At 42.8% G+C, this 23,666-nt stretch overlaps 1 protein-coding gene across 3 annotated transcripts in view; it reads left to right on the top strand.

The window, feature by feature from the left end:
- Positions 1 to 23,666, top strand: part of ADAMTS9 (ADAM metallopeptidase with thrombospondin type 1 motif 9) — a 162,229-nt gene that overhangs the window by 28,800 nt on the left and 109,763 nt on the right. For 2 of the 3 annotated variants that reach the window (XM_043587867.1, XM_043587869.1), the window contains exons 5-12: positions 1,530 to 1,613; positions 1,715 to 1,827; positions 2,542 to 2,582; positions 2,714 to 2,819; positions 7,338 to 7,484; positions 8,723 to 8,864; positions 10,068 to 10,172; positions 15,783 to 15,928. In XM_043587867.1, coding sequence (XP_043443802.1) covers positions 1,530 to 1,613; positions 1,715 to 1,827; positions 2,542 to 2,582; positions 2,714 to 2,819; positions 7,338 to 7,484; positions 8,723 to 8,864; positions 10,068 to 10,172; positions 15,783 to 15,928 — 884 coding nt within the window. The remainder of the gene's footprint in view (positions 1 to 1,529; positions 1,614 to 1,714; positions 1,828 to 2,541; positions 2,583 to 2,713; positions 2,820 to 7,337; positions 7,485 to 8,722; positions 8,865 to 10,067; positions 10,173 to 15,782; positions 15,929 to 23,666) is intronic. The other variant, XM_043587868.1, reaches the window with a different exon arrangement.

Below are 23,666 nucleotides of genomic sequence, written 5' to 3'. Positions count from 1 at the left end.
CGTATCATTTTATTTTTTTATGTTTGTTTTTTTTGAGACAGAGAGTGTGTGTGTGTGCCTGCAAGTAGGGAAGGGTAGAGAGGGGAGGGAGACAGAATCCCAAGCGGGCTCAGCAATGTCAGCGCAGAGCCTGATGCAGGACTCGAACTCAGGAACCATGAGATCATGACCAGAGCTGAGATCAAGAGTTGGACCCTGAACTGACAGAGCCACCCGGGCACCCCACATGTCATTTTCGATGAGCCACATTTCTAGTATTTAGTGGTCACATGTAGCAAATGGCTACCATATTGGACAACACAACTCTAGGTATTTCTTAGATGAATATGTATGCATATGTATCTTTTTTTCAAACCAGAATGGAGTATTAATATATGGTGTTATACGTATTATTCTTTTCTTTTAAAAATACTGGGAATTGTTCTTTAGCAGCCCATATAATCTCCCCTCATTCATTTTAAGACTCAACATAGCTTTTCTTCCAATGGACTGACCCTAAGTTATGTAAACAAGAATGTACTTTTAATAAATTCCTCAAAAGAATAAGAAAAGCAGCCGTGTTTGGGAACTATGCTTTAGGATTTCTTCCTCTCTCGCCCTCGCCTCTGGTTCTCTTTGTCTTTCCCCTCACTGCTGTGAACCACTCCATTGTCCTCCCCCCCCCCACACCTCAACCAGCCTCCCCTCTCCTCTCCCCTCTCCCCCCCTCCCCACACTCAATCCCATGTGCCCCAGCCCTCTCCTGTCTTGGAGGAAGGAAAGGAGAACCTAATCAGCCTTCGTGCTGAGTCAAGTCCATTTCCAACCTATACGTTCAGACCTTTCAGAAGAATTTCAGTTTTGAGCCCGGACTCTGGGTCAAATGGAGCCTGGCTCTGCTCCTCACCGCTGTCTAGTCTTGGAACAGTTACTTAATTTCTCTGAGCCTCAGTTTCCTTACTTGTTGCACAGAGATTATAATACCCAGCTCAGAGTTTTGCTGTGGGGACTAAATGCAAATGTGTGTGCAGTTTTCAGCAATGATCTGGTACACAACAGGCATTCAATGAATGTTAGCTCTCATAATTAATGATAATACTGGGGGAAAAAACAAAACAAAACAGGTTACCAGCTTGTGAGGAACACAAATGGGAGGTAAACATGAAGAATGGCAATATTAGCAAACGCGTAGTCACTGTGAGATTCCATAATTGGGCAATCTGGGGCTTCAACTGGGATGAAAGAGTGATCGAAAATTAATACCCAGTGCTTTGGCAGAGAAAACTTTCAAGTTGCGTAGCAATGCAGTTTCCAAGGAAAACACTTTGAAATTTAGACTTGTTAGGTCTCATTATCATCTGAAACTGCTGTCTGTGAATTTTTCAAAGAGAGTTTTAATACATGTTTGTTGAATGAATGCAAATTCAGAACTACCAAATGCATATGTTACGTGAAAACGTGGCAAGAGGTGGAGCCCAGCGTAAGAAGTGTATTGCTTATTGCTTACACAGAGTTCACAATTAACCTTGAAAAATTTATCTCGGTTGCAGGTAGCCTCTATCTATAAAGACCCAAGTATTGGAAATTTAATTAATATTGTTATTGTGAACTTAGTTGTGATTCATAATGAACAGGTAATAAAGTTTTTTTTCTTCTTTCTTGTATATGTATCCGAAATGGCATATCTAATTGGTGTCGGCACAATGGGCCAATCATAATTCTCTTCCGCATTTAGGAAGGACCTTCCATATCTTTTAACGCCCAGACAACATTAAGAAATTTTTGCCAGTGGCAGCACTCCAACTATCCAGGTGGAATCCAGCATGACACCGCTGTTCTTGTAACGAGGTATATGGATTTTTTTTTTAAGTTTATTTATTTTGAGAGAGAGAGAGAGAGAGAGAGAGTGCACAAGCAGGGGAGGGCCAGAGAGAAGGAGAGACAGAATCCCAAGCAGGCTCCCCGCACCATCAGCACAGAGCCTGATGCAGGGTTCAAACTCACAAACTGTGAGATCATGACCTGAGCCGAGATCAAGAGTCGGACGCTTAACCGACCACGCCACCCAGGCGCCCCTTAAATCTTCCAATTTGTAAATGGCAGCTACTAACTCAAAAATGTTTGAAGCGCCATGCAGGGCAACCAAGAGGGGTGCTGTCCTATCTGTATTTCTTGTTGGCCACCTTGGATATAGTCACAAACGCTTACTCTTACAAGAACTGAAACGAAAGGCATCCGGAGCCTTCTCCCAAAGGAATGCTCCCAAGGGAACTAGAAGCACTGACACCGCTGTGGGAGGGAAAGTCCCAGTTGGAGAGGTTTTCACTTGCTCTGTGGCTACCCCTGCGGCAGAAGAAGACCGCTAGATGTAGCTTTTAATCCGGAAGTCACTGGCTCCCAAGCTTTTTTGAGTTGCAAACCCTTGGCCTTGTTGGCGTTTTGTAACCTCCTGCCCCGCAAGGTGGGTGCTGTTGTGAATGTCTGGGGGATTGGGAAGTGTTTTACTTGTGTTGACATTTACTCTTTGCTATTATCCTGGCCCTAAGTCTGCTTTGCTTTCAGACAGGATATCTGCAGAGCTCATGACAAATGTGACACCTTAGGTGAGTGTGCTCTGTGTATGTATCCTCCGTGGCTTCAACAGTCTACCGCATGTTTTTATTCCAAGCCGCAGTTGCTTTTTAAAGCAATTCTCAGTCCTTCTTTCCTTCTTTTTTTTCCCCCCTTTGAATAGGTCTTGCTGAACTGGGTACCATCTGTGATCCCTACCGAAGCTGTTCTATTAGTGAAGACAGTGGACTGAGCACGGCTTTCACAATAGCCCACGAGCTGGGCCATGTGTACGTTTCCTTTCCGTGTTTCCATTTAATTCACAGTGACCTAACCCTTTTCTTCCTTGGCATCAGTGAGTATTCACTTGACTTCAGAGAGTGGAACGTACTCTTAGAGTCATAATAGAGATTTTAGGATTGAAGAGCCTTGGACCTAACTGGGAGAAACAACGTAGACTTTAGAAAGTTGAGTAATGCGGTGAACCCTCTTCAGCCATGGCTGACGTGTATCCTGGGTTCAAATGCGCATGTTTTCTGTGCACCATCTGATATTCTCCTTTCCTACTGGGAATTGGAGGAATGAGGCCTTTCCAGCCCATCCACTGAAGCTGAGGGTGTATTAGCTTAGGAAACTTTTGTGACGTAACATCTTTATCTGGAAGGGTCGGTCTCTCTTCCCCTGGTTCACGAGATTTTCGCAAATCCAGATCATTCCTGATCGTAGATATACAAGGCTGTCTTTCAGACATTTAGCCTCTAGGCACAATGACATCCCTTTTTTCAGGGAAGAGATTAAAGATACAGAGAAGAAAACATTTCCTAACTATGGTCACTTAGTGGTTATTATGAAATTGGCCTTTCCTTTTTGTTCTTTAGAGACAAAGGATAGTTAGAACGTGGGTGAAAGAGTGTACATTTACGAGAAATTCTTCTGATTTTTGATCTGCATTGTTTTCTTTCTAGGATGAGTTACTTATGCTATGTCTTTTAAAAATAATTTTTTCAAAAGATGTCACTAATGTAGTTGTGTATCAGTTTGCATGTCATTGTTAACTTTGTTTAGAGGAAAAATAATCTATCAAGCAAGCTTTTTCATTCAACAATTTTTTTTAATTTTTAATTTAAAACTTTTTTAATTAAAAAAAAATTATTTTTGAGAAAGAGAGAGAGCATGAGTTGGGGAGGGGCAGAGAGAGAGGGAGACACAGAATCCAAAGCAGACTCTAGGCTCCGAGCTGTCAGCACAGAGCCCGACACGGGTCTTGAACCCACAAACTATGAGATCATGATCTGAGCCGAAGTTGGACATTCAACTGACTGAGTCACCCAGGTGCCCCTCAACAAATGAGTTTTGAAGGCATGTATGCACAATGTGATATTCTAGAAGGAAAGCAAGATGCATATGTAAAGCCATCTCCAATTTAGTTCAGCATATAATAGGTATATTTTAAAACTTTGAAGCATATTTTTAGAGCATGCCTGTTTTCTTTTCTCCAAAGGAAATATTGTCAGATGCTCAATATTTATAGCACAAAAGAGAAATGGCTTTCACTTAAGCAGATATGGTGAGCCAGAGTCCTTCTTAGTCTGCTTCCTCTTTGTCTTTTTGGTTTCTGAGCTATTTTTGTGAAACTCAAGGATTTCTTGGAACTCAGTTTAAAAACTGGTCCTACCAACATTTCCCAATACAAGCGCTCCAACAATAATTCCAGGAGAGTGCTCTGTGAAGGGGAGAAGGATTTTTATATTCAAGTGATTTAAAACATTTTTTTTCTTCCCGGTAGAGCCCTGCTTGGAGTCACAAGGCTGAGTGACATAAAGTCAAGGCTCTGACAAGTCCTGTATTAAAAGTAAACTGCTTAGTTTTGTTTAACTCTCTTTTCCCAAACTTATTTTAATAGAATCTTTGGGGGATTTTGTTTCTTTTGCATAAAGTCTAGTAATTGCTTTAGACCTTTAAATAGGAGGTATAGGTTTGGCCATGAAGAGTAGGGTGGCGTTTCAACAAGGCAGACCACAATGGGGGAAATTATAGAGATAGGAATGCATTCAAAAAAAGGCAAGAGTTTTTGTGATTAACAGATTAACAATTCCTCACAATGTATGGTCAAGAGGCGTATACTATTTAAAGAAATTTAATTAGTTTCCTGTTAATTCCTTCCTCACAAGAGCTTACAAACTCCTTTTAGATAGTCAGTCTACTAAGTTTGTATTTTAAGGAAAGTAAGAATTTTGATCAGCAAAACCTGAATACTTTCAGCTACAGAGGAGCCTCAGCTGTGTCAACTGTAGTCAACACACATCTCCCCCAACAAAAACCATGTTGTTGGCATTGGCCTAGGAGCTTTTGACATGGTCTCCCTTAAACTTCATAATCCCCACATGGTGGATAGTGTTGTTTCCCTGTGTTTGACCTTGGCAATATTAAATTGCCTCAAGTTTAGTTGCTAATGTTGAGGTACCAACTTGTGACATTGGAACTAGGGAGCCGGGAGCCAGATACGCAAGTTCTGGACTCATTCTTTGACTTGAGAAAAATGTATGCTGTTTCCCTAACTATTAGATAGGGCTAAAACATATGCACCACATCTCTGAAGTGTTAAGAAGTTTAAAAAAAAAAAATGAAGTAATTGGTGAATGATGTGAGGTATAAGTGAAACAAAAGGTGAGCTCTAGCCCTTTAGTGAATTCTTTCTGTTTTGGTGCTTTGTCTCATATAGTTAGGTTTGCTTATATTTTAAGGAAAATGACTATAATGAATATATATATATATAATGAATATATATGAATATATAATGAATATATATTGAATATATAATGAATATATATAATATAATTATATATATAATATAATATAATGAATATATATTATATAATGAATATAATATATAGTGAATACATATACATATATATGTATACATACATATATACATATGTATATATATATTTTAATTTGCTACAGTACTTTTTAGCAAATTTTCTAATGACCTTTTTAAAGATTAAATGTTAAGTTGTTACAGTCATGACTGTCTGACAACATAAAACCCTGTTGGAGAGGAAAAAGCAATTGATCTTATGTGCATCGAGCATCATTGGATGCTTCAAAAATAGTTCCTACATTCTTGTACCAGCTCTGAGGTAGGAAGAATTTGGGAGGTCACTGAGTCTCTACTCTGTAAAGATACAGAGATCTTTACGCAGTATTTCTGACAAATCTTGTACAATTTGTCTAACAGGAGAGAATATGCTTTGTATATATTCCAAAACACAGAGGTTTTAGAGTCAGACTGAAGTGCTTTCCAATCCCAGCTCCCCCACCCCATCAGCTGTGGGGCCTTAATCAAGCAATTTACCCACAAACACCAGATCCTCTGCACCACAAGGAAACAAAAAACTAAGATTTGAGGGTGTTGTTTGTGTTGGGTTTGTTGGTATAAGAATGACAGTGACTTTGCATCAGGGAACTGGCAACTGGGACAGTCATTCTTTGCAGAAAATGGACTCGGAAGCCTGAAGAACTATTCATTTGAACTTAGACAGATAAAGGTTTTCTATCTCATAATTTCCATTCGGAATTTACTCCATCAGGCAGTAATTATTGAGGAGCCCAAGTTTTGTTTTTTTTTTTTTTTCCAATGTAGAAGAAAACCAAACCCAAGGCAAATGAATGAAATGCATTTTATAGGCTTTTATCTGGGCTTTGAATGTGAAACAAGTCCACACACTTCTGCCTAGCTCGCTGCTTTCCCTATTTCAGGATGAACTCATGATGCAAATTCTTCCCCAAATGCAAAATTAATCACATGCATCAATTTTGTGACTGCAGCATCATTCAGAGAGGACAGTCCCTGGGGGTTTGTTACCTGAGCTGTGAATGGCATGTGGGTCATAGAATTGATGTTTCTAGATTGAGAAATGCTTCCTGTCCTTCCCTCCCCACGCCCCCCCCCCCTCCCAGGCCCCATTTTCTCTGGCAAAGCCAAGAATGGCAAGTATGTGTTAATGCTGCTGCTGAGTTCCCTCCCAAGCCCCAGAGGACATTGACACTCCATCATCGCCTTTTCTCGGGTAGAACCTGGATTAGTTTTAGAATCTTTTTGTGCCCAACTTTTTAGGAAGCCAGTACCAATCAATTGGCGTTGGCAGGAAGCATGAAACTATTTGCCATGTCTGCGTTAAGCCAATTGAATTGGCATGTCTCCGGCTTCCACGCCTGCCGCTTTCCTTAATGGGTTTTATTGTGCACGAACTTCACATTCCTTTATAATGATATACCTATGCGGTTATATCATTCGTCAGCCGGACCCAAAAGGAGAGATGCCAAGACCCATAGTGAGCCTCTTATTAGAAAGCTTTTGGCCTCAAGTTTTGACACTTGACTGACTCTTTGTATTCACGATGCTATCATAACTTGGCCAAATTCTTGACTCTATAAATTGGCCTTTAACAGCTTATTAGGAATTCCAACTACTGTTTTCTAGCACCAACTATAGCACGTTCACAGCCTCTGCAATTCCAAAAAGTACACTTGACCCAGATCATGGCCCACTGTCCTTTTTTTTTGTTTCGTTTTGTTTTTTTATACATTAAAGGCCCTTTGTATTAAATTGGGGGAGAATTCTGTTTTATGCTTCACTCTGCCTGGAACCATCCAGTAGGTTTTCTTGTGATCACCAGGATGTAGGTTCTTAGCCGCAATGAAGACGTCAGTTAACTTTTTGCTCTTAGATGCATTCTTGTAGCAATGATGAGAGCTCAATCCTTTGGTGTTTGTTGATGTTCCCATCTTTGTCTCTTTGGCCTTAGGTTCAACATGCCTCACGATGACAACAACAAGTGCAAAGAGGAAGGAGTGAAGAGTCCCCAGCATGTCATGGCTCCCACCTTGAACTTCTACACCAACCCCTGGATGTGGTCAAAATGTAGTCGAAAATATATCACTGAGTTTTTAGAGTAAGACTTAAACTTTCTTTCAAGCACGCGCTTCTAGTGTCTGGCCTCCATGTAGTGAACTCATTGTGGGAAAGAAAATGTAGAGTCAAGCATTCCTTTTGAGTTGTTATTTTTGTTGACATTCCTGGGAGGAGGTAAAAAAAATACTCTGTGACATCTGTGCAGTTCTATCCTTGCCAGAGTTTTGAAGATTACAGACTGAGCTAAAGAAAAGGTCAGGATCTTAAAGAGAATATGTAAATGTTGCTTCATTCTTGGTAAAGATATGAAATCTGTTCAGGTCTTCGGGGAGGGACCACGATTGTGATTACACGATGAAGGAAGGCCACAAATATTTATGTGGTTGCAACTTAGTAATTTTGGCTTGGAAAGGGGGAGGGTGGTGAGATGACCCCAAAGAAGGTAATGTGGGTGGATGAAAATTACACAGACCTCCATGTTGTTGAATTGAGAACATTCTGTCTCTGTCTCTGTCTCTGTCTCTGTCTCTGTCTCCCTCTCTCTCTCCTTCTTTCCTCTCTTTTCTTGTTTTGTTTTTTAAGCTTCCTGCCAGGCAGTTCAGAGATCCAATTACATTATACAATATCCCTGTGTCACAGATTTATTGCTGTTCTCTCCCAGATGTACGAAAGGTTAAGTGATTGTCCAAGGTCACTGGGTGTATATTTCTTCAGCCACAGGGAAGAGGGGGCTTATTAATCAGAACTCACCAGGTGTGAATTTTCCAGAAGAGGTGTTTGCAGAAAAGTCAAAGAAGCGGAGGGTTGCTGTTTTTTCTTTTTAACCAGATGATCTGAAGGGTTGCTTACTATGGTTGTAGGTTCACTCACTCATCTATTCAGCAAACAATTACTAAAGACCTGTTGCTATAATGTTTAGAGCCCCATGCGCACATGAAAAAGATAGTATCTTTGCCCCTAAGAAGCTTGCAGTCTATTGGAGACGATAACAAATAATAATAGGTAATTGCCCCAAAATGTGATAAATGCTAGGAAAACTACATATTTCCTACTGACTATATTGTATGGATAGCCAGCAGATCCACAAACAAGTATATGCCAAAAATAGAACTTCAGCTCCTGGAGTTTAGCCTGGGATATACAGAGTAAAGCACATTTGAAAAATAAACTATCCGCTCTACCTTTAAAAGGCGGGATGGCCTTCACTTTCATCTGGAGCCTTTGACAGCCACATCTCATCCAATGCTCTCACCATCTGTGTTTTTCTGCTTTCCACAGCACTGGTTACGGTGAGTGTTTGCTTAATGAACCTGAAGCCAGACGCTACCCTCTGCCTCCCCAACTGCCGGGCCTCCTTTACAACGTGAATAAACAATGTGAATTGATTTTTGGACCAGGTTCTCAGGTGTGCCCGTATATGGTAAGTGTGTGGGGCCATCTCTGTCCTCATCCCTTGATTCTGGACAGTTTTCTAACACTTTTACATTTTAGTTACTTATTTTGAGAGGGGCAGAGACAGTCTGAGTGGGGGAGGTGCAGAGAGAAGGGGACAGAGAGAATCCCACGCAGGCCCTGTGCCACCAGTGCAGAGCCCAATGAGGGGCTCGAACTCGCGAAACCACGAGATCATGACCTGAGCCGGAACCACGAGTTGGATCCAGCCTGATCGACTGAGCCACCCAGGCGCCCTGATTCTGGCATTTTTAATTCACAGTTTCCCACTGGCTTCTTCGGTCTAACATCAGCCACTCATGGTAAACTTGAGAAGGGTCCACTGGCTGTTCAGGACAATAGTAATAGTGATGTTGGTGATCAAGTAGGAATAGTGCTTGCCGCTGGGTGGTACTTCACCTACACATTCTCATTACCCTGTCGTGGCAGCCCAAAAGAGAGATCCCCATTATCTTTTTCATTTTTCACGTGGGAAAGTGAGCTCAGAGAGGCAGGGGTCACAGAGCTGGTGATGGCACAGCTCAGCCCTTTTCCCTCTCTCCCCTGACTTGTCGGGGTGACCTTTACCACACAGAATCTTCTAGATTCGGTGAAGGCGGTTCATGAGGCAAACCTGTTCCCCGGTTTCAGCTTGTCAGGGCCGTGTCCCGTGACCATGTGGGGCTTGAGATCATTTCTGGCAGTAGCTCAAGTGGTGGGTGTGGGATATTTTAATCTCTGCGCTGTGGGCACTTGGACCAATGCTATCCATTGGTTATCAGGGTGCAAGTGTGCTTCCAAAAGGTACCCCCTTTCCTTCCTGTGGGAGTCTGTTTGGCTGTTTTGGAGGGAGAGACTTCCGAGATAGCATGGTGAATTGGGAAACACAGGGATTCCAGGGAGATAGTAAACATTTTTAGTAAAATTTGTCCATGATTATATTCCTTTCTGCATTACTCATGATGGCAAAGATTCCCCCTTTACACCATCTGAAGTCCTACCAGACATCGAAATGTGTCTCACGGGCTGCCCTCTAAGCCTTTGGAATATTTTATCATTCATCATAGCAAGGAAAAAAAACCAATCCCTTTCCAACCCACGCTCTCTCGCCGGCCAAACGTTAGTTGAAAGCAGTCCTTGCCTGGTCCCATAACGTCTAATCGCTGAATTTTTGTTTAACGCAATTGAGCAGATGCAGTGTAGACGGCTCTGGTGCCATAACGTGGACGGAGCGCACAAAGGCTGCCGGACTCAGCACACGCCCTGGGCAGACGGGACAGAGTGTGAGCCTGGAAAGGCAAGTAGCACCCCAATCCGTTCTTTTGTCTCGGGGCGGCAGAAACGGGCAAAACTGTAGCTGTCAGCTTGGTCGCCGTCGTTTAGAATAGAAGTTGATGCAGTGTGTTTTAGCATGCGTAATACCTTTTGGGGCCAGGAGGTTCGACTTTACATTTGAAAATTGGGAAGACTTACATTACAGTGCAATAATGCTGCAAGACACCGAGCCATCATTATTTGCCTCAATTTGAAACCCACCCCCCTTCTCTCATTTTAGCCTCCCTCAAATCCCAATGTGCTTTTCAGTGTATGGGTACATTTAATGCGAGATGGTGTTCCTTTCTCTTCTCTTTCTTTTGCGGGAGGTGGCGGGTGGGGGGGGGGGCAGTGGAAGGCTGTTTTTAAATGGATGGAGGGTCTTAAAATCAAAGAAACGCAGATATACCGTGTACTTATTTTGTTCACTAGTGGGATACCACGATTGTCCCAGCCTGTGTTGGTCCCTTAAAGGAGCTGTGAGGTCGCTTGGGATTTATCCAAATGCAAATTCTGAATTTGGACTTATTCCCACTTACCTGTTAATGACCAAACAAAATCTGCTCCTCGTACAGCCCGGAAATAACGATGCGTCCACACCCCTAGGAATATGATCAATGCCACCTCCTGCACCTGCTTTCCACTGCAAGAATAAAAAGTTAGTACATCAGTGATACCATCATCATCATCATCACAAAAAAGTTGGCTACAAGAAGTTTTAGATCTAAACCTGATTTTATCCCTTTGGAAATGGTGTCCTTGCGCGCACCAGTGATGCAGTCCTGGGACTATTTTCTGAGTCTCTTGTCATCCTTACACACAGATTTTTCCTGTCTTCTCTCTTCTTCCCACTCTCCACTTTCCTTACTTTTAATATTCTGTTCTTGGCTCATTTCATTTGCCTCTAGTTTCCCTTGTGGAATTAGTAGCCCTCAGGATGTGTCCATAGAAGAGGTCCTCAGAAATGACAGACTTGAACTCTCCCTTCCCTGATCTTCTAGATAGGGAATTTAAAAAAGAAGTGACTTGCCCACGGTCACTTAGCTCATCAGGGCAGTGCCCCCATACACCCAAGCCCCTCCCCACCCTCTTTTCCTCCTCTGCTTTGTCTGAAGCGTCTACTGTGGTGGCCATACCTCAGGCCCACTGAGCTCCTTTGGTCCCAGTGGTCAAGCAGGAAGACCGGTGGCTTCTTTACTCGTGTGTCAGGGTGGTTGTAAAGTTACACGAGCTGGCGAGTATGAAAGTTATTTGAAAAATTACGGAGTTCAGTACAAAAAATTAAAAATTACAATGAAGCTGATTTTGTACCTGACTTACTTGGTGACTCCGTCAGCTCATGTTGTCGCTTCGTGATGGCTAAGGACCTCAGCACTTGAGAATACAGCTTTCCCCAATAACAACCTAACCAAAACTATATATGGACGTGAGCACAGTAGCTTTCGCACCTTTCGTTAACTTCAAAAGACATTGCTCTCCTTGGCCAGAGAGAATTCTTCACTTTTTGCAGGACGTTTATCTCGACGTGTTGATGGCTGGAAGATCACAGGTTTGAGTGAGAATATGGTTCTCAGGTTTCCATTGATCCAGACAGACCATTGATGCAAGTGGTTCCTAGATTGGACCTAGCTGACGCCTTGGTTGGTTGGCTTGAGTTAGAGCCAGCTAACTAGGTTGCCTAAATTGATTCTGTTTGATCCCAGAAAAATCACTGGTGTTATCCCGTGGTGGTCCTTAGTCAATCTGACGTACCCACCTGCTATGTCCATTTCTCGTGCACGTTATCGCTGGAAAAACCGTACCAAAGAATTTTCAGTAATAGGATGACGTGGATTGTATTTAGTGATAGTGCCGCGAATGGGCTACCAACGTCAACGTAGCATTGTGGCATCCCAGTCAACCCTGAAACACAAAAGAAGTTGGGAGGACATTTGTCGTATCTTTTTCTGATCTTCTGTTTTCGTAACAGAAGCAGAAGATAAGGGGTTGCAGGGTAATCTTATACCTGAGGGATGGGGAAATTTGGTAGATCTTTCAGAAGTCTTTTTCTCTGTATGCTTATGTTTAGCAAGAGCAAAAGACTTCAAGGCATTCCAGAGGGCAGGCTCAGAACACTCTCAGAGAAGCAACTATGCGGAGAACACGATAGGTAGCTGTTGGTTCTGTTTTAGAAAAAGTATCCAAGTCTAGCAGCTTTTATTAAAGATGCGGGCACGTGTGTGTTTATTTCCCTGACGAGCCTTTATGCATTTTGCATATGCCCAAGATGGTGGAATTGTTGGCGTAGAAATCCTTGGTGTTCTTTTTTCCTCCATTTTGTTTTGTTTTCTTAGAATTAGCAGTAAAACCATATGCCTTTTCTCCAGCCGATTCGGACTCCCTTTGCGGTGGGGTTAATTTCTTGTTTCTTTCTCTTCTTTCTGCCCTGCTCCCTCAGCAGTGATCTGTCTTGAGCTGCTGACACGATGTTATTTTGATGAATGACTCCAATTGTCTTTATTTTCTCCATTCTCTTGTTAAGTCCATTAACATTTCATTTTAACCCTTTTTGTGAGTCTGAGGTATGAAACTCTGGTTTTAAGTCTCCTTAGGACAAAATTGACCAGCCTCTCAAAAAAGACGCATTTATATAAACTGTTGTTTAAGTGGTCCTGGATACCTTTAAAAAAGGCTGACTGTATTTTGGCTTGGATTCCACCAGCCGCTTAGCACTTTGTTATGAAGTAATGGCTCTTCCACTATGTAATTATTTGTCGAATTTGCCTGGTGAAATAGAGTCTCTTGGGACATATCTGCCAAACAGCTCTGATTTCCAGGCACTTCTCCTATTCTTGTTGTTGTTGTTGTTGTTGTTGTTGTTGTTGTTGTTGTTGTTTTCAATAAGCTCTGTACCCAATGTGGGATTTGAACTCACGACCCTGAGATCAAGAGTCACATGCTCTTTGGATTGAGCCAGCCAGGTGCCCCACTTCTCCTGTTATTCTAAGCTGCTTCTTCTCCTTCCCTTCCTGCGCATCAGTGTTCACATCAGTAAGGAATATTTGATTTGCAGATCAGTTTTTAATTGTAAGTATAGGAATTTCTCGTTATTTTGTAGAATTTGTAAAACCTGTTTTTAGCAGCTGGCCTTGAGGGCTGGATTTGAGAGTCATCAGCTATGACCCCATTTGTATATTAATTAAGATTTTGTTTAGGTCAGATCCAATTATAGTAATGTAAGCAAATTGGCCCTTTTTTCTGACACATACAAAAAAATTAGTCCCGAACTAGACAGGTTATAGAACTGTTGTGGCAGTTCCACAAATCATCAGGCAGAGACGTAGGTTCCTAACGTCTTCCTGTTCTGCTCTCATATGCAAATGAATTTCCTCCTCAAGATCACAGAATGGCTGCAGCGACTCCAGCCATCAAGTATGTGTTCCAGGCAGAATGAAACCAAGGGGCAGGGGACAAAGGGGCAGAAAGACCTTCCCAGGAATGTCACCCAATGTAGTCTGCTGACTTCTCTGATCTGTGCAAGAATCTGCGGAAATACAGATTCTTTTACCAAGGATATAGGAGAGAATGGATATTGGGTAGGCAGCTTGGGGTCTCGGCCTCACTTAACTATGTCATTAATCTTGCCTTTTTACAATTTTTTTTTCTCTATTTAATGTCAAAAATTATTTCCATTTTCTCGCCATCGGGAAGGCAGCATATGTGTCACAGTTAAGAGTTGTATAAATGTTTGTCATTATCTTACTAACTTTATTTAGTCAGGTCCCCTGACTTACACAGCTGTGTACTGGGTGCTTTAGATACACTGTCTCTAGTGTTATACTCACGACAACTTTGCAGGTTGGTGTCCGTTTTCAGCTGTGGAAACAGAGTCAGGGACTCACCTAGGGTCGCAGGGTGAGTTTGTGGCAGAGCCCCCGCTCACCACCAGACCATTGGCCTTCCAAGCTTTGTCTTTCTAAGACCTGCACCGTCTGGCATGGCAGCCAGTAGCCGCACATGGCTAATGAGGCCTTCACATGTCAGTCCTAACCTGAGATGTGCTTAAGAGAAAACATACAGCAGGTGTTGAAGACCGAGTATGAGAAAAAGAGTGCAAAAAACCAAATTGTGCATTGGTCGCACACAGAAGTAATACTATTCAGATACTTGGAGCTAAGTAAAAACATATTAAAATTCAGTTTTCTTTTTACTTGCTTTAAGGTGGCTTCTAGATATTAAAAACCTTTTCTTAAGTGTGTGGCTTCTGGTACATTCTCATTGGATGGTGGTGCTCTAGACCAAGCTACTACCTCTCTCCTTTATTCGTATGTGTGTACGTTGCAATAAACGTTCAAGAGCCTTGTGGAGACAGATCCAAAATGATTTCGGGAAGTGCCGTTGTCCCTCTTCCTCCGCCCGCCTTTCTCAGGTCCAGGGTTGCCCAGAGTTCTCTGCGCAACGTTTTAAGCCTCTGCCACACAGCCCAGGGAAAGGGAGCCATCCTAAGATGCCCTAACAGAATAATTACGAGGGAGAAGGCGCTGCGAAGTAGAGGAAGCCTAAGTGTACCCTTTGAGTCATTGTTGGCTGAGCCTTCTGTGTGGCCGCCCCGTTCAGTCTGGGACCTTCCCCTGCATCTTATTTGTCGTCCATTTTCCCAGCACGCTCCCCCCCCCCCACCCCACCCCACCCCCGGCCCCGGCCTCGGCGGGCCTCTGCCTCTGCCTCTGCCCTCCCTGCAGATAAATCACGGCAGCCAGCCACCACCAGCTTCACTTCAGAGATCTGAGCAAGCTGCGGGGCATCACCCTCCTGCCGCCACTGCAGCCAGCGCTTTGTCCGCTGCTCCGTGACCTCGCTTTGTGTCAGGGCCTCACACCCCAACAATGGCAGAGGGTTGAAATGGGCTTCTCGAATCCCTTGTCCTGCTGAGGAGTTTTATTCTGTTTGGTTTTGTTTTAAGCATCATGGCCTTCTTCCTGCTGCAGGCTGGAGAATCTGAAACCATTAGTAACAAAAAAAGCAATAAAGTTTAGGGCTCTCTGGAATATGTCCATTTTGCTCTAGTCTCATCCTGTGTGCTTTGGTGGAGGGAGTTTATAGGAATCCTCTAACGTGCTTTTTTTTTTCTCTGCCACTTAATTAAAATTGGCTTTTCGAATCTGCAGGGAGCAATAAAACATATTTTACCAGGCTCACAGCATCTTTGAGCCTTCTTAATGGACATTTGCTCTGCAAATCCAGTAACTCACTTTGGCCCTGTCTGCAGCCAGTCTGCCCGCTTCCTCTCCTCACTTTTCCAAATAGACTAATTGAGCACTTTGAGCCTGGCCACTGGAGTTACCCTGAGAGCCTGGAACCAACCACTCATTGGTTAGTTTTATTCAAGCAAGTGGTAAATGAAGACATGGCCTAAAATCAATAAGGACGAGATTAAAATCCCTACAGTTTTCATTACTCACGTAGATGATGAAATGGCAGCATTTCAAACTAGCATGTGGCGGGAGAGGTGGGGGGGGGGGGGATAAAGTATGCCATATAATCAAAAGGACAGTGGGTCCTATCACGTCTCCAGCACCGAGCTCTCCCTCACTGTTCCCCTTATTAAACACAGCACTGCAAGTTTGGATTTTGTGTTCCCAAAGAAATGGAGGTCCCTGTGACTGATGGATCCTGGGGAAGTTGGAGTCACTTTGGAACCTGCTCAAGAACGTGTGGAGGGGGCATCAAAACTGCCATTCGTGAGTGCAACAGACCAGAGTAAGTCCTAGAACTCCTTGCTGTCATTATTGGGATGGCCCGATGGGAGCCCTCTGGAAGGGAATCGTTCGGCTGGAAGCAGATGGAAAACTCTTTCCCTGGTAGAGAGTAAGTGCCTTTCTAGGGCTGCTTAGACTGGTGGTATCCAATCAGTTTATTCCCGGGCACCGTCTTCTGTAGCATTAGTTTCTCCCACCATCCTCCATTAAGACTTCGGTCTACCCCAGTAGATGCTTTTTGTGTTGGTTGGTCTGTTTAACAGTTTGACAGTCAGGCATATCTCCCTGCCTCCAGAGCTTGGTATAGCTGGCCAATGAAGGGAAACAGGTTTTCCTGAGGAAATGAAGAAACTGGACATTTCCATCTAGATTGTAGGTAACTTGTACCCTTTCCTGTTAGCTACTGAGATGTTGGACAGGGCACAAGGAGCCCCATCGTGATAGCAGACTCTAAGGGACTGAGAACCTCAAGTGAGGAATTACTTTTAGAATCAAGTTAGTTGTTTTATGGGGAAGACACCTAAGGCCCATCCTACAACTAGACAGTATACAGCCTGGGAGTATCCTGCCTTTCAGGATAATTCTCCTTATGTGACCAGCCTAGCCTTGTAGCACATGTTCAAATGAAGTTGATTTTTTTTTCCCCTGGCATCTAGCCCCGGAGGCGTGCGTATTTATAAGTAGATTTTAAAAAATCAGATTTTGATGATAAGGAATGACATCAAATTTTGTGTGACTCCAAGATGCATCAACTAGAAGCTAATACATCACGTTATTGCCATCAAACCTGTATAGGCTAGGGGGCCAAGAAGTCTTCGTAGACTAGTAATAGTTTTTAGATGTATGCACCGATAACCATATTTAAGAAGCAGCTGTCTTGGGATTAGGTAAAGTGATTTCATCCGGTAGTATTCATTTCTTTTTCACAGACTGTGTTGGGGTAGCCAACTGAATTGTAGACAGAAGCACACAGGTACAACAGTGACGTGGGTGCCATATATTAGGGTAGCGTAGCACGATGAGTATATTAATGTATGTGTATACTGGGATGGTATGATAGGGTTGTATAAGAAGGTGGTAGAAACCACGTACAGGTGCTCCTCAGACTTAGCTGGTTGTTCACAGGTAGGAAAGGGGCCTCGTGTTGGCAAAGCTTCCAGTTTTTTCATAAGAAAAATCTGAATCGGGGCGCCTGGGTGGCTCAGTCGGTTGAGCATCCAGCTTCGGCTCAGGTCATGATCTCGCAGTCTGTGAGTTCGAGCCCCGCGTCGGGCTCCGTGCTGACGGCTCGGAGTCTGGAGCCTGCTTCCGATTCTGTGTCTCCCTCTGTCCCTCTCTGCCCCTTCCCTGCTCATGCTCTGTCTCTCTCTCTCTCTCTCCCTCAAAATAAATAAACATTAAAAAAATTTTTTTAAAAAAAGGAAAATCTGAATTGTGTTCACCAGTAAAGAACGTACCTTTAGGCCACTGTTGCCAGCCGTGGCCTAATAAATACTCATTCGTGCAAATCACAAATGACAATCCATTTGTTTCCCTTTATTTTTGTCCACAGTCCAACCTTTATTTCATGTCCATGTGATGTTAGCCTCTGTAAAGACAACTATAGAGCTCTAAGACACAGACTGTAGTCTGTAGCTATGGGTATAAAGAGTAAACAGTAGATGATCAATAGAGTCTATAGTTTCTGTTAGTTATTTAAGTAATAGCTTAAACCTAGTACATGCTTTCAAAAAATTCAGACACAGAACGATATGAAATAAAAAAAATCTGTCATCATCATTCCTCCCTCCCACCTACTCCCCGCAAGAAATCACCGGGGAAAAATGATTTGACGTGCATCACTTTGGACTTTTAACAAAGATTTGTCATGTAATATGTATTATATGAAATAAGCATTCTGTAGATATAAAATAAGGATCGTGTTATATACAGTGTTCCACTACTTGCTTCTTTCAAGTCAATTACAAATCTTAGCTGTTGGTATTATTGAAGCTTTAGAATAAAGCATTTGAAGCTAATAGCAAATATGACACATTTTTTTAAAAAAATTAAGAACTATGCAGTAGCTACGTGGAGCCACATTATTACCATCTTAGTGAGCTGTTATTGTCGTGAGGATATGACTGTTGCCAACAGTAGGCATTTTTGAAATGGTGACTCAAGAATACGTCGTTGAAAAGAAGTGTTTGGTCTTTTTTTTTTTTTTTTTTTTTTAAGTCTTCGAGCAATTCTAGAGGTAATGTAGAAAGTGGAGAGAGATAAATCACTTCATAATTGGAACGAGCCAGACAAAGAAAATCACCCAGCGTAAAGATCTCAGCAGGAAAGGATCTCGAGCCTCCAAGTGAAGCAAAGATCCGTGCATTCACAAGTTAGGGGCTGATCATTAAAGACTTCAATTAGAGGTCCTTGTCCTTGCTGTTTGCTATGGGAGGTTTTAAAAGAATACAATCCCCCCAGTTGACTGTCAGCCCTGACACCATTTCATGAAAGCGCTTCCAAGTTATTTGCACTTTGGGATGTCCCTGTGAATTGAGGAAGGAGTCTGCCTCCGAAAACTTTGAGGAAGTCAGTTTGACGAGAGAAAGGGACACAGAACAGGGAAAATCAGATCCAAATCTCAGTTTGAAAGCTCGTTCAGAGAAACTCACAGAGCAGATGGTTCATTATGCAGGAATCAGTAGTAGTTGCTGCTGACTCTCAAGGCGTTTGAGGGAAGTGGTGCCCCTGGAGCTGGCAACCTGCCTCTTCCCGGGTTGAGGAGCCCTTTGAATATAATGGAGAGCCCCATTTTTAGTCCAAGGTATGTCTCTATTAAGACCCTGAGTTGTTTTTATTTTTTTTTTCACAGTATTCATGCGATTCAAGAATGTATTTAACATCCATACTTTGCGCTGTATTTTTAGGGTTGTTTCCCTTGAAAGCGTAAAAGTTACAAAAGAGAAATAGCCTTGTCCTACACATGGGATAACGGCATACTCGTGAACAAGCTGTAGAAACCAGATGCTTTCTGATTTTGGTCGAAAGGTGTTTGGTCTCAACTGGTAGGCGGTCCTGCTGATTTGCCATCATGAGAATAGGGCCCTAATATTTTGTCTTTAAATGTTTTATTTATTTTTTAATCCCATCTTTGACCCATGCCCTGTAGATAAGAGCTTATGTTCTGATTTGTAAACACAGTCCCAGTTTACGTCTGTTGTCCAGGAGAAGTTATTCATAGCTACCCTTTACATTCTCTAAGTGTCCTGAATTGAACAATTAACTACATGATCACCCAATCATAGCTGTAAGAAACATGTAATACAGTAAAACCTAAAATCGTAACTGCCAAAAGCATAACTTAGGGTACCAAAACAAGGCCACCGTTGGAACTAGAAGTCGCATTTATCAGGCCATTGGGCCCTACACTTGTTATTTCGTGCTCTGAATTGACTCTGAGCTTCCTAGTAGCTAGAAAAAATAATGTATACAGTTTTTACAGTCCATCAAAAAAAATTGTCCCAGTTCTTTGGGAAAGAACTGGTGCTTCCCTTCCCTCTTCTGGTGCTTCTGTTTTGCTTTTAAGTTAGGAGGTAAGTTAAATTAAAAACTAAGAAACTCATAGGTGTGAGGAAAAGATTGTGAACTAGATATTTTCCCATTTAGGCTTTCACCATAGTAACTGCTTATGAAATCTGGCATACGAGCAAGGTAATAGATGTCTATTTCATCTAAGGAAACGAATCACTCATTTGGCTGGAAAGAGTTGCAGCAACGTTTTTTTTTTTTTTTCTTCAGGCACTGAGTTGGGTGAGCGTATTTCAAAATTCAAGAATTACTTGCTGTGGGAAAGCTATTAACTAATGAATGCATAAAGATATCCAGGCCTTTAGACTGCTCTATTCGGAAGGATCATTAATGATTGCAAGTATAGTTCTCCGGCCCATCCCATCTAATCCCTGAATAGCCTTTCAGCGTCCACTGCAGTTGTCCATTAGACCTCTTCCCCAAACCCTCCCAGCATAGGAAACACACTACCTTCTGGGGCTGCCTGTCGAATCGTTAGAAATTCCTTCCCCGTGCTAACCCTAATCTGCCTGCTGCAATTCATTTTAAGTGTTCACAGAAGCTGAGATTTCTGTTCAACCCCATTTGCCGACCAAAATTTAGCTTTCCTGGAGGGTGAACGCACGCGTGGTGATCTTTGCAAAAATTCCTTCATAGCTTTGGCCATGCAGTATCATGAATTTTCTTTGTATATGAATAGGCATGGTTGTGTACTATGTGCCTGAAAGATTCAGCTCAGCTGTGCTGAATATAGTTACTATCATAGTAATTAACCTAGCAGTTTCATTAAGTCCTTTCCATCTGTATTTGACCTGCAATGTTTTAAAGGATCTTAATAGCAGGAAAATGTGGTTAATATTATTTTTTTTAATTAATTAATTTTTTTAACATTTTTACTTATTTTTGAGAGACAGAGAGAGACAGAGCATGATTGGGGGAGGGGCAGAGAGAGAAGGGGAGACACAGAATCCGAAGCAGGCTCCAGGCTCTGAGCTTCAGCTGTCAGCACAGAGCCCGACGTGGGGCTCGAACCCACAAACCGTGAGCTCATGACCTGAGCTGAAGTCGGAGGCTCAACCGACCGAGCCACCCAGGCGCCCCGTGGTTAATACTATTTTTTAAAGCTGCATTTCCTCTAATTTTTATTATTTGTCTACATGGAAAAAAAAATACTCCCATCCAGCGAAATTATTAAATTACAGCATGAATTTTTTCCATGCCGAAAGGTAAGTTAGGTTGGCTACAGCCTTCCCTGTTACGCAGGCATTGCAAATCAGGCAGAGGTACTCTGGGATAAGAGAAAAGGCACATGTTCTGAGAGAGCAAATTTAAGTTTGTTGATAAAATATAATCTGTCTTTACATAAAAAATGGCAGAATCACAGAATGAGTCTTGATACGGAAAGAGGCCTGTCTCAAGAGAGGAAGCCGAGGAAAGACACCAGATCATGAGCTTTGAATCTGGGAGACCTGCGTTGGTCCGTCGACCAGCAGGTCTCACCTGATGGACATGTCACCTTGCCAGGTTACCTAACACTTCTGAAACAATTTCAAACAAGCCTTCAGGAGCAAGGCTGCCACTACCTGCCTCACAGCACGGCTGGACACGGTCACAGAAAGTGGCATGGTGCCTTGCACGCAAGAGTGGCTCATGGGTGGGCAGACCTTTACCGTAAAGGAACGTGTTTGCCACAGAGCACTCAGTCAGTGTTTCAGACTTGAGGATCAGAGCGTCTGTGACCCAGCTATTCAACCTTGCTGATACAGTGAGAGACAGACACCTGCGACATGTGAAGGGTTGAGTGTGGCTGCATGCCAATTAAACCTTATTTATGGATATTACTCTTTGAATTTCATCTAACTCTTATGTGTCTCAAAATATGTTTTATATTTTCTTAAATTTTTATTTTTTATTCATTTAATCAAATTTTTTCATGTTTATTTTTGAGAGAGAGAGAGAGAGAGAGAGAGAGAGAGAGAGAGAGCAGGGGAGGGGCAGGGACAGGAAGACCCAGAATCCAAAACAGGCTCCAGGCTCCGAGCTGTCAGCACAGAGCCTGGTGTGGGGCTCAAACCCACAAACGGTGAGATCACGACCTGAGCCGAAGTCAGAACCTTAACCGACTGAGCCACCTAAGCACCCTTTTCCTTAATTTTTTAAAATAGAAAAGCCATTCTTATCTCATAGCCAGGGAAGGACAGGAAGTGGACAGGATTTGGTCCACAGGCTGTGGTTGGCAGGCTCTTGTAATAGCTAAACATTTACAGTGTGGCAGGCCTTGTTCAAGTGCTTTGAATGTATTAACCCAGCTGACCCTCGCTTACCCTGATGAAGTAGATACTAGGATCATCTCCCTTTTACAGATAGGGAAACTGATCCTTCAAAAGATTAAGCAACTTGCCCAAGACTGCACCATTATTAAGAGGCAGGCCTGGGATTCAAACCCTCTGTTTGCACAGTCCCCACCTATGACCCTCAGCAACACTGCCTCTCCCATGGAGGGTTTTCTGTGTGTTGTTTTTTCAAAATGTCATTTATAAAAGTAAGTCAGTGAATGCTGTTTGCCACTCGATAGTAGTCAAAAGCAAACGTCCCTTTCCTCTGAAGGGAAACTACCTGTAAGTATTTATTATTCACAGCCCAAAAAACTGCTACATGTGGGCCGTTTCTGGGGTGCATTAAGACTTGTTGTATAAGAGAGCCAAAAGAAAAGAACCAACTTTTGAAAATTTGATTTCAAAAAGAAAAATGAGCTACTGTGAGGCGATAAATAAACGATTAATCCTGCATAGTTAGTGGGCCTTTTAAGAAGATTCCGCAAAGATCATTTCAATCTGAGGAAAAATTGCAAGAGGTCTTACATGTAGCACATTTAAAATGCGTTTCACCTGAACAGGTATATGGGCCTGATCTGTTACTCATGTATCATCTGTGATATTGTGTGCATGGGACTAGGGCGTCTTGATACTTAGAGAAGAGCTGGGAATTCAGGAAGCCAAGGCTCTATCTCTAAATGGCACCAAAAAAGGAAGGAAAAAAAAAAAGTCTTGACCATAGTTCCCGGATAATGTAGCAGAAAGAGCACAGAGAAGAACCCAGGGAATTTAGAATTCTAGTCCTATCTCTTCTCTTTTTTTATCTGTGTGATCATGACAAAGTACTTGACTTCTCTGAACTTCGTGTTGCTCGATATAAAAATACTGCCTCTGCCTTACCCTTGGGCAAGATAGGAGTGTATTTTAGGGAGTCAAGTGCACAGTGGAGCTAGAAAGCATATGGGCTTAATTGTGTTTCATGGAGAAACAATGAGACACAGTTATTGTTGGATTAGGTGCCATGTTGTATCCCTAGATACAGTTTTCTTTGTGATAAATAACTGAATATTTATCCGCCTCCTTACTAAGCTTCCCAGATTCTGAGCTTTTCATGGCAGGTGTACAATATCACCTCTGTTCTACATGCAGGATGGAGCTCAGAGAGGCCAGGTAGCGCCCACAAAGGTGTCCAGTGTGTGGCTGCAAAGCCCATGCTCCTCCCTTAGTCTCCGCATGTTTGATCTAGGGAGCACGTTGCGACAGTATCATGGCGGGTGGCCCTTCCTGACGCTTGGTGCTCTGCAGGAGCACTGAGTCCTGCCTTCACGCTGCACACCATGTCTTAGCGCAGATTCGGTACTCAAAGTGCACAGTTGGATCAGATTAGGTTGGGGGTGCTGACATATTAGCACAGTAGCTAACGTTTTCAGCATCTACTATTTGTGCTCATTTTAGACAAGGGGGCAACTGATACTCCGGGGCTGAGAACTTCAGAACTTCATCTAAAGTCATGCACCGAGGGTAGGGTCGGGACTGGAACCCAGCTCTAGCTCCAGAGCCTTACCTGTTCTGTTGGACCGGCTCTTGTTGTATAAATGGGCACGGATGTCTTTCCCTTTCACCCAGGTCCCAGCTTAACAAAACAAAACAAAAACCCCTTTGTATGGTCCAAATTGCCCTGAAAGATTCATTTTAAAGAAGAAAAGTGGAAAATTTTCTTTCCGTTTCAGAGATGTCCGTAGAGTAGCTGTGAAATCCGACCTGCTCCAGCCCTGGGTGGGCGAGCCCAACTTCCTACGATTCTCTGATCTTCCCGTTTCCATGATGAACTTGGCAAGCTGTGGACTGCTAGGAGAAACGTTGTATAATTTAGTCATT

Source organism: Prionailurus bengalensis, chromosome A2 (genome assembly GCF_016509475.1).
Source record: "Prionailurus bengalensis isolate Pbe53 chromosome A2, Fcat_Pben_1.1_paternal_pri, whole genome shotgun sequence".
In the NCBI taxonomy this organism is placed as follows: Eukaryota; Metazoa; Chordata; class Mammalia; order Carnivora; family Felidae; genus Prionailurus; species Prionailurus bengalensis.
Note: the sequence above shows the minus strand (reverse complement) of the source record. Positions and strands in the feature narration are given on the sequence as shown.